Source organism: Tupaia chinensis, unplaced genomic scaffold (genome assembly GCF_000334495.1).
Source record: "Tupaia chinensis unplaced genomic scaffold, TupChi_1.0 Scaffold147433_1, whole genome shotgun sequence".
Taxonomy (NCBI): domain Eukaryota; kingdom Metazoa; phylum Chordata; class Mammalia; order Scandentia; family Tupaiidae; genus Tupaia; species Tupaia belangeri.
In genome coordinates, this window is record NW_006207284.1 from 1,826,497 (window position 1) to 1,837,355 (window position 10,859).

The 10,859-nt window shown below is 43.4% G+C and overlaps 1 protein-coding gene across 2 annotated transcripts in view; it reads left to right on the forward strand.

Annotated features, from left to right (window-relative positions):
* Nucleotides 1-9,882: 9,882 nt before the first annotated feature.
* Nucleotides 9,883-10,859, forward strand: part of RAB3GAP1 (RAB3 GTPase activating protein catalytic subunit 1) — a 105,139-nt gene continuing 104,162 nt past the window's right edge. For both annotated transcript variants that reach the window (XM_006169717.3, XM_014584660.1), the window contains exons 1-2: nt 9,883-9,941; nt 10,045-10,100. In XM_006169717.3, coding sequence (XP_006169779.1) covers nt 9,924-9,941; nt 10,045-10,100 — 74 coding nt within the window. In that variant the 5' untranslated portion in view covers nt 9,883-9,923. The remainder of the gene's footprint in view (nt 9,942-10,044; nt 10,101-10,859) is intronic.

The following is a 10,859-nucleotide window of genomic DNA, read 5'->3' on the forward strand; positions in this document are numbered from 1 at the left end:
CTGTTCTCATAGCATGTCTTTCTCTTCTGGCTGTACCTTCTATTGGAATCATTTTTATGGCAGTATCATCCTGTTTCTCCCTCCGCGGAGGCTGTCAGAGTAGCTGAGGATGGTATAGTCCCACAGATGTTGTTCCTCCTTTCACAATGTTTGCTCTGTCACTGAGACCTAATTAAACTGTTATGCCCCCATATTCCTCTGAGGACTAAGCTGAGGGTGATTTTTCCAGGCTTCTAATCTCTTAAATTGCCTGTGCGTCAAAATATCTCCCTCTGGCCATTATTGGTAACACCTTGAAATAACTGAATTATGCCAGAGAGGAAACACACTTGCATAGAAAGGCCCTTGCCTTTGGAATGTGTAGCAAAATAACTCTTAATACTGAAGAAACAGAATCTTTTCTGCTTTGTGAACCAGTGAAAATCTAATAACAGTGTGTCTCCCCTGGGTATTTTATATCATTAGCATCCTGGCTTCACACTTTGCTTTAACAAATAACTTATTTTAAAAATTTCTCCAGGGAGAAGACAGGGAGCCAAAAATATCTTGGAAGAAAACTTTACCTAGCAACTTGTTAAGGCTGTTTCATAAAATTTCTAAAACTTTACTTCATGCAAAGTCTTTGTGATTTTTTTTAAAAAGTTCTTATTTTGGTATGTGCTGAGACTTCTTTATGGCTAAGCAAGAAGGGAAAAAAGTGATGCCTTATGTCGACCCATCTGAAATGAAACTAACAAAATAACGGCAAAAGGAAATGTTTTATTTGGGGTTTTAAAGAATTGCTCTTTAGAAATAGATTCAGCAGACCAGTTTGCATTTTCTACCAGAGATTAAACTGTAAAGCTTTATTTTTAAAATTATTTTGTACATTTTTTCAGAGAGAGAGAGACTCCTTTAACAGGGTCTTCATGAGATCCACCTCCAGTCTTAGCTGATCTGGATTATGAGCATACCTAATATGCTCAGGGAGTTCTCAGGACACAAACCCAGAACCTTTCTTGTGTGGGCCCAGATGAGTTGCTACTGTGCCACCACATGGCTCCTGTATACAGTATTTTTCAGGAAGAAAGAAGAAATAAGACAATTTTTTTTTTTTGGAGGGGGGGAGAGTTTTGTGCTATAGGGTGCATGCACTTGCCAGAAAGACAGAAAGACAGAAAGTGAGAAATCACCACCCAGGGGAGATGGCCATGCCACAATCTTTTCTCATCTCTTCTCCTCTTGGGATTTTGGGCACGCACACACATGCCTGGTGTGAGTTTAAGCTACTGGATCCGGGACTCAAACCACAGTTGACTACATTGGAGTCCAGCGATGTAGCCATTATGTCATCTGCTCGTTTAAAGAAATAAGAAATTTTAAAGAAGCTTATCCAAATGGCTTAATAAGGAAGGTCACTGATATGGGCAACCCTTCCTAATACTAGGTTATACAAGTATGATTGCTAGAGCCATCTCTAGGTGAAAAAGTTCACTTATTGCAATTGTAACTGTTGTTTCAGGATATTTATGGCCTCTGCATTGGGTCCAGTTCAACAGTTCACATTTTATCTGGGTAGCAACAGAGGTATAGGAATCCTTACCCCAAATGGCTCCCCATTTTGTTTGCTCTGAATCCTTAGGTTTCCATATTGGGGTCTGGGTTTCTCACATGTGAGCAGCCCATTATAGTTTTCATAATACATGCATTATAAATGCTACTCCCATAACTGATCACTTATTACATGCCAGGACATTTGCTGTTTTACATAAAACCAAACCTTTGCCACAGTCATTTGCAGTAATAGTTATTACAGGTCCCATTTTACTAGAGAAACAGATTTACAGGAGTCTGCCCAGAGTCATACAGTTAACAACTGTTCAACCCAGATCTGTATAATCTTAAAGCTCATCAACCTATTTCATTTGGTGAGAATTTTAGGGTAAGTCTGGAAGATGTCCTTGTGTCTGTATCTGTGTTGTTCTTTCTCTTTCCCCTGCCCTCCTTCCTTCTTTTGTCCTCTAAAAGGGCCAATCTCACACAGGCTTTCTTCCCTCTTGTGATACGTGCTGTGAGTTCCTGTGCCGTCTTGTTCTGGGATGCCAGTGGGCACTATTCACAATGTGTGCTCTGTTACCGCTCCCCCCTGAAGCGAGCCTCTGGACCACAGTGTGAGTGGGGTCCCCTGCAGCTGCGAGACCACCAGTTCTGTGGACTTCCTCTTCCCTCACCCAATTAAGAACCAACTCTGTTCATAATCCTCTCTCTCTTTCATCATCGATCTCTCTCTCTAGTGGAGTATTTTTTAAAAATATATTTATTTATTTGTCTATTTATTTCTTGTGATATTCCAGTGGAGTATTTTCATTAACATATAAGTATGTCTACTATTCCCTGCTTGAAAAAGCAAAGAAACAGAAGATCTAAGAAGCAAGCACCACTGATCACCCTTGGCTCTACAGTCCTCTCTTGCTTGCCTTTCCAGCAACAGTCAATATTTATCATCCTGAAATAGTCTCTTTTGAGTTCTGCACTATTACTCTTTTCTTATTTTCCTCCTATTTCTTTTTTAAAAAAATAAGTATTAATTTAATTTTATTTATTAAGATTATTTTTAAAATTTTCTATAAGGCATATGTGCTCATCAGAGAGAGAGAAAGAAAGTGAAAAAAGTAAGCCTCCAGGTCCAGGTCTTGAACTTGGTTGGCCACTTGGGAGTCTAAGGCCTTAACCACCATACCCCTTGTTGCCCCCATTCCTCCTATTTCTTTAGCAACTCTTTTGCCTTCTCTTTTGCTAGGTATTTTCTTCTATCCACTCTCTAGTTATAAAATTTCTTTAGGATTTTATGTAATACTTTTCATTCTACATTCTTTTTAAAAAATAATTTATTATTTTATTTTATCTTATTTTATTTTATTTCTATCATTATCACTTTTAATTTGACCAGAGAGAGAGAGAAAGGGAAAGTGAAAGCAAGTTGCCAAGTTTGGGACTTGAACCACAGTCAGCCATGTGGGAGTATAACGACTTAAATACCACACGACCTGTTGACCCCTTCATTCTACATTCTTATGTTAAAGCACTTCACCTACTGTGATTTAGAATATCATCTCAGCTTCTAAATTTATATCTTAACCCTAGGGAGAGACAGAGAGACAGAAAGTGAGAAATCACACCCCAGGGGGGTGATCATGCCGCAATCCCTTCTCCTCCATTCTCCTCTTGGGATCTTGGGCACACACGCACATGCACCCGGCGTGAGTTTAAGCCACCGGGTCCAGGACTCGAACCTCAGTCGACTACGTGGGAGTCCAGTGACATAGCCATTACACTAACTGCTGGTCCCAAGAGAGATTTTTGATAAAGAGTGCATGTGCTCACCAGAGAGACAGAGACATAAAGAGAGAAATCACCCCCCGGGGAGATGACCACACCACAATCTCTTCTATTTTCCTCTTAGGATTTTGAGCACGAATGCACACATGCCCTGGCATGAATTTTAAGCTACTGGGTCCAGGAGTTGAACCGTGGTCACTATGTGGTAGCCCAGTGACATAACCATTATGCCATCTGCTGGTACTGCCTTGAACATCTTAAATGCCTGTCAAATGTGGGAGCTGCAGATGGCATAATGGCTACATCACTGGACTCCCACGTATAGACCATGGTTCCAGTCTTGGACCTGGTGGCTTAAAATTCACGCTGGCATGCTTTCCGTTCCTCTGTCTCTCTGGCGAGTGCATGCGCCCTATAGCAAAAATCTCTCAAAAAAAAAAAAAAAAAAAAAAAAGCCTGTCACGAGTAACATCTGGCCAACTGAACTCCTGTTTTCTTGCTCCTCCCAGTCTTCCCCGTCTCAGGAAATGGCCTCCTTTTCACGTAGTTGCTCAGGCTAGAAATATAAAAGTTAAAAGTTATCCTCAATCCCTACCTTACCCTTATCTCTGAATTCAACCCATCGACAATTACTGTCTGTCCTATACCAAATACGCATCCAGGTGAGTCAGTTCAGTTTATTGTTGACCCCCTCTTTAAAGCCTTCACAACTGTTGAATAGATGCTTTAATAAAATATCTAGTTGCTCTTACTTCTTTTGTCCCTTTCAATGTCATCTTCTTACAGATTTTTGCAAAATGTATATTGAATCACATTGCTCTTTTGCTGAAAATATTTTAATGACTTCTGCTGTATTTCAAATAAAATCCAACCCTGGTCTAGAAAACTCTATATGGTCTGGCCCATGCCCAGCTTTCCAGTGTCCTTACAAACATTGTGCTCCAGGTACAAGAACTTTGTTCAGTTCACTAGACAGATTAGACTTTTCTACCTTTGAGCATCTGGGCATTTTACTTCCTTTATTTAGAAGCTTTCCTACTCTTGGGTCAGCCATTGATGTGGTGGTTAAGGTGGCTGAATCCCACATAGCCAGCTACACGGCTTGAGTTTTAGACCAGGTGACTTGAAAAACATGCCTGTAGTACGTACATGTGTGCCCAAAATCTCGAAAGGAGAGTGCAGGAGAAGGGATTGCAGTGTGGCCATCCCCATTGGGGGGGTGCTTTCTCACTTTCCCTCTCTCTCTGGCAAATGCAGGTGCTCTATAGCAAAAAACAAAACAAAAACAAAACAAACAAACGAAAAACCAAAAAGCTTTCCTACTTCCAACCTGGCTCCCTCCATATTTTATTTCAACTCTTTTGCCAGATTCTTTTCAAGGTTACCACAGCTTTCACATTGTTAAAAGTGACACTGGGACAGCAGACAGTGTAGCAGTTATGTCGCTGAACTCTCACAAGGCCAACCGAGGTTCAAGTCCTGGACCCAGAGGCTTGAAACTCACATTGGGTATGTGTGCATGCATGCCCAAATCCCGGCAGAAGAATGGAGGAGAAGGGATTGCAGCGTCAGGGTGATTTCTCACTTTCCCTCTTCTTCTCTCTCTCTCCAGAGAGCACATTTCTGGCAAAAATCTCTTAAAAAAAAAAAAAAAGTGATGTTGGGACCAGCAGTTAGCGTAGTGGCTATGTTGCTGGACTCCCACGTAGTCGACCGCGGTTCACGTCCTGGACCCGGTGGCTTAAAACTCACGCCGGGCGTGTGTGTGTGCGTGCCCAAGATCCCAAGAGGAGAATGGAGGAGAAGGGATTGTGGCATGGCCATCACCCCTGGGGGGTGATTTCTAGCTTTCTGTCTCTATGTCTCTCTCTGTCTGGCGAGCGCACGCGCCCTATAGCAAAAACCTCTCCAAAAAAAAAAAATGTGATGCTGACACATGTAGCATCTCTTCTTTCTGTTTATACAGCACATTTCCTGTTTCTCTATAAGACCCCGAGTTCCTTAAGTCAAGGACTATAACTGTAACACATGCACATGTATCTGAAGCCCAGCATAATGCTTGGCTTGCAAGTAAATGAAGGTGCAAATTGAGTCTTTTGGGGACAGATTGCTGGAGTAGTGATCAGTAGTCCCTCATTAGTGTTGTGGACAGAAACTAGAAAGAGCATCAAGAGAGAGGTTTAGCCTTTTGGCCTGAATCGCCATCTTCCAGTAATTAACCGAAACGATGAACACAAAGGGAAAGATCTAAGAGCAGAGATAGCTTCCTAAAACGTGTGAAGGAAAATGACCAGAAAAAGAAAGAAGCCAAAGAGAAAGGAACCTGGGTTCAACTAATGCACCAGCCTGCTCCACCCAGAGAAGCACACTTTGTGAGAACCAATGGAAAGGAGCCTGAGCTACTGGACCCTATTCCCTATGAATCCATGGCATGATGGGTGTTAAAAATAAACTAATCTGTGATCTATTAAAAAAGAGAAAGAGAGAGAGAGAGAGAGGTTTAAAGCTTGGTTCTGGCAGTACCTACCTGTTGCAAAATTCTTCTGAAGCTTAGTTTCCTCACCTTCTCTACCTACATCACCAATTTTATTTTTATTTTTTTTTTTAGATTTTGCAATAGGGTGTGTACACTCTCCGAAGAGAATCACACATGCAGAGAGATGAGAGAGAGAGAGAGAGAGAGATCATCCCCCAAGAGGGATGGCCACGCTGCAATACCTTCTCTTCCATTTTCCTTTGGCAATTTTGAGCACACATGTACACATGCCTAGCATATTTTTCAAGTCACTGGTTCTGGGACTCAAACCATGCAGTCACTCATGTGGGATCCGGACACCTCAACTCTTGTGCCACCTGCTGGCCCATCACCAAATGTTTTACATCTTCTAAGTCTTCTTTTTAATTTGCCATAGGGCATGTATGCTTACCAGAAAGAGCCATAGACACAGTAAGAGAAGGAGAGGGATAAAGCATCCCCCAGTGGGGGTATGGTCATGCTGTAAATCCTTCTTCTCTATTTTTCCGTCCTATTGGGATTTAGGGGACACATATACACGTCTGGCATGTTTTCAAGCTACCGGGGCTGGGATTTGAACCACGTGGTTGGCCATGGGGGATCTAGCTCCCCTAACTACCAGACTATATGGCCAGCCCTCTTATTTTAAGATTAAGTATTTTTATTACTGATGTTGCGTTTCCTAGTTCTCCAACTTTAAATATGAAGGTGCAAATTGAGTCTTTTGGGGACAGATTGCTGGAGTAGTGATCAGTAGTCCCTCATTAGTGTTGTGGACAGAAACTAGAAAGAGCATCAAGAGAGAGGTTTAGCCTTTTGGCCTGAATCGCCATCTTCCAGTAATTAACCGAAACGATGAACACAAAGGGAAAGAATCTCTAGGCCTTTTAGAAAACATGGAGTTGTTCCTTTGGGAACATATATGCGAATCTACAACAAAGGTGATATTGTAGACATTAAGGGAATAGGTACTGTTCCAAAAGGAATGCCCCACAAATGTTACCATGGCAAAACTGGAAGAGTCTACAATGTTACCCAGCATGCTGATGGCAATGTTGTGAACAAACAAGTTAAGGGCAAGATTCTTGCCAAGAGAGTTAATGTACATACTGAGCATATTAAGCATTCTAAGAGCAGAGATAGCTTCCTAAAACGTGTGAAGGAAAATGACCAGAAAAAGAAAGAAGCCAAAGAGAAAGGAACCTGGGTTCAACTAATGCACCAGCCTGCTCCACCCAGAGAAGCACACTTTGTGAGAACCAATGGAAAGGAGCCTGAGCTACTGGACCCTATTCCCTATGAATCCATGGCATGATGGGTGTTAAAAATAAACTAATCTGTGATCTATTAAAAAAGAGAAAGAGAGAGAGAGAGAGAGGTTTAAAGCTTGGTTCTGGCAGTACCTACCTGTTGCAAAATTCTTCTGAAGCTTAGTTTCCTCACCTTCTCTACCTACATCACCAATTTTATTTTTATTTTTTTTTTTAGATTTTGCAATAGGGTGTGTACACTCTCCGAAGAGAATCACACATGCAGAGAGATGAGAGAGAGAGAGCGAGAGAGAGAGAGAGAGAGAGAGAGAGAGAGAGAGAGAGAGAGAGAGAGAGAGAGAGATCATCCCCCAAGAGGGATAGCCACGCTGCAATACCTTCTCTTCCATTTTCCTTTGGCAATTTTGAGCACACATGTACACATGCCTAGCATATTTTTCAAGTCACTGGTTCTGGGACTCAAACCATGCAGTCACTCATGTGGGATCCGGACACCTCAACTCTTGTGCCACCTGCTGGCCCATCACCAAATGTTTTACATCTTCTAAGTCTTCTTTTTAATTTGCCATAGGGCATGTATGCTTACCAGAAAGAGCCATAGACACAGTAAGAGAAGGAGAGGGATAAAGCATCCCCCAGTGGGGGTATGGTCATGCTGTAAATCCTTCTTCTCTATTTTTCCGTCCTATTGGGATTTAGGGGACACATATACACGTCTGGCATGTTTTCAAGCTACCGGGGCTGGGATTTGAACCACGTGGTTGGCCATGGGGGATCTAGCTCCCCTAACTACCAGACTATATGGCCAGCCCTCTTATTTTAAGATTAAGTATTTTTATTACTGATGTTGCGTTTCCTAGTTCTCCAACTTTAAATAACCTCTGTGGATTGCAAACTCACTAAATGAGATTTAATTTTTAAAAACTTTTAATTATGAAAAATTTCAAAGCTCAACAAAAGTGGAGGAAAAAGTATAATACATACACATGGACCTGTCATCAGTGTAAACAATTATTTATGTACCCATAGCTTTTATTTCATTCCTAGTCCCATCCACTTCCTGCTCCCATTACTTTGCTATAGGGCGTGTGCGCTCTCCAGACAGACACAGAGAGAGAGAGAGACAGAGAGACAGAAAGTGAGAAATCACCTCCCGGGGGGGATGGTCATGCCGCAATCCCTTCTCCTCCGTTCTCCCGGGATCTTGGGCAAAGACGCACACACGCACAACATGAGTTTTAAGCCACTGGGTCTGGGACGCGAACCGCGGTCGACTACGTGGGAGTCCAGCGACATAGCCATCACGCTAACTGCTGGTCCCCTGCTCCCATTACTTTGAAGCAAGTCCCAGACATGGTATCATTTTATCTGTAAATATCTTGGAATGGGACCAGCAGATGGCGTAATGGTTATGTCGTGGACTCTCATATAGCCAACATGGTTTGAGTCCCAGACTCGGAGACTTAAAACTCACACTAGGTGCGCATGTGTGTACACCCCCAAAATCCCTAGAGGAGAATGGAGAAGGGATTATGTGGCTATCCCTTCTGGGGGGTGATTTCTCACTTTATGTCTCTCTGTCTCTGTCTCTCTGGCAAGAGCATGTGCCTGTAGCAAAAATCTCTCTAATAAGTAAATAAATAAAATAGATAAATAAAAATATTTCAGTATGTTTGAGAAAGAATTCTTAACTGCTAGCTGGCACCCCTTCTGTTTTTCAGTGGCTTAAAAAATGAAGCACTCATGGGAACCAGCAGTTAGCATAATGGCTATGTCGCTGGACTCCCACGTAGTCGATCGCGGTTCGTGTCCCGGACCCGGTGGCTTAAAACTCACGCTGGGCGCGTGTGCGTGCGTGCCCAAGATCCCAAGAGGAGAATGGAGAAGGGATTGCGGCGTGACCATCCCCCCTGGGGGGTGATTTCTCGCTTTCTGTCTCTATGTCTCTCTCTGTCTGTCTGGCGAGCGCACGCGCCCTACAGTGAAAATCTCTCAAAAAAAAAAGAAAAAATTAAGCACTCATTAAAAAACATATTACTCTTCCCAGAAATAAGAATCTAGTATGATGATTTTATTTCATGACATAACCAAAATGGTAAGTTTTTTATGCGTGTGCACCTGGGTGGCGTGGGGTGGGGGCAGACAGTGATGGGATGGTCAAGATAATATGGATGGATATTACAACACCTAGTTTGGTGCCTTGCAATAGAGGTTGAATGAGGGACAAAAGTACTTTAGGTGTTTCGTTTGTTTGTTTGTTTTTTGTTTTTATTTTTTAATTTGCCACACAGCCAGTGCCAGAGAAAGAGAGAAAGCATATAGGTGGGGACTGATTACTCCAAAATTCTCTCTCCTTTATTTCTCTTTTTTAGGACTTTGGGCACGCCTGTATACACACCTTGTATGTTTTTCAAGCCTCTGAGTCCCAGATTCCAACAGCGACTAGAAGGGAAGGCCATGTGGGATCTGGCTGGCTTAATCACCAGGCCATGGGCTGGCCGTGTTTTAGATTTTAAATAAAGTATTATCCACATGAGACTAGGGGCTTGCTTCTGTCCTCTTACTATATTCACTACTCTACAGGAAAGTTTCACATTTTATTTAACAAGCTAAAGGGTTATCCAGGGTAGCCTAAACTCTTCTGGCTGGGAGGCAGTACCTAGACCTTGCTCCCCTCCTTTCCTGGCAGGATTCACGGACCGAGGGCGGGCCGAGGGGCGGGGCTTAGACGAGGCCCCGCCCCCACGCTGACCGCCCTCCTCCCCTAGCTCTTCCGCTCTTCTTCCCGGCAGCCCTAGCGCGACCCGGCGCTCCTCAAGATGGCGGCCGACAGCGAGGTGAGATCTTTGCTCCCTATCTACTCCTGTCAGTGTTAAGTTCTTTCCTTCGCGTCATCGCCCCGGATCAATCTCTTTTTCTCTCTCCTTCCCTTCCCTGCAGCCCGAGTCCGAGGTATTTGAAATCACGGACTTCACCACTGCCTCGGAATGGGAAAGGTGAGTGAGTCGCATCTTTGGTTGCACCCTGGGCCCCGGCGTCCCCCCCGCCGCTTCTATAACCCACTCAGACCTCATGTGACATCGGTCATTTCTGCGGGAAAAGTACGACCCATGGGTCCGGGTTCTCCGCCAGCCCCTTTCTCTTGTTGGCTGCAAGTGTCAAGTGTCTTCCGCGTTTCGCTCTCACAAGACCCGACCGGTCCCGCTGTCAGCCAAACCCTCAGGGCCCGGGCTCTCCGAAAAGTTTTGTTTACTCTCAGGCCACTTTCCTTAGACCGTCGCGTTTGCTGATTGCTACCCACTCACAAAAACAATTTCGCAGACCACCACACCGTCCCTGTTTTCACTGCTTTTTAGCATTTTGTTACCGGAAGTAGTAAACTTCACAGGTGCTTTTTTTTTCCCTTCCTGTGTACGTGGTTATACCCTTTTCAAGAGTCCTTTCTTCAGATTACTGGTGGTTGACCATGTGTCGCACTCCCACCATCTCCATCCTGTCTTTTAGGATAACCTTTTTAAAAAGTCTACATATGGCTTTGGAACGCTTTGTTAAATTCAGTGAGTAATGTGCCCAGGCTTCTCGTGCCCGTCAAACTCAAGATGAACAGCTGTCTGGGTGGAACTGTTGTATCACTGGTCTTAGTTGAAAGCCAAGTTTATGGAGGAGTGATCTAAAAGTTTGCTGTTTCCGTGACACAAAAACCCTTGTCTTCTGGGTGTGGATGTCAGTATTTAATTGTTGAGACATTTTACACT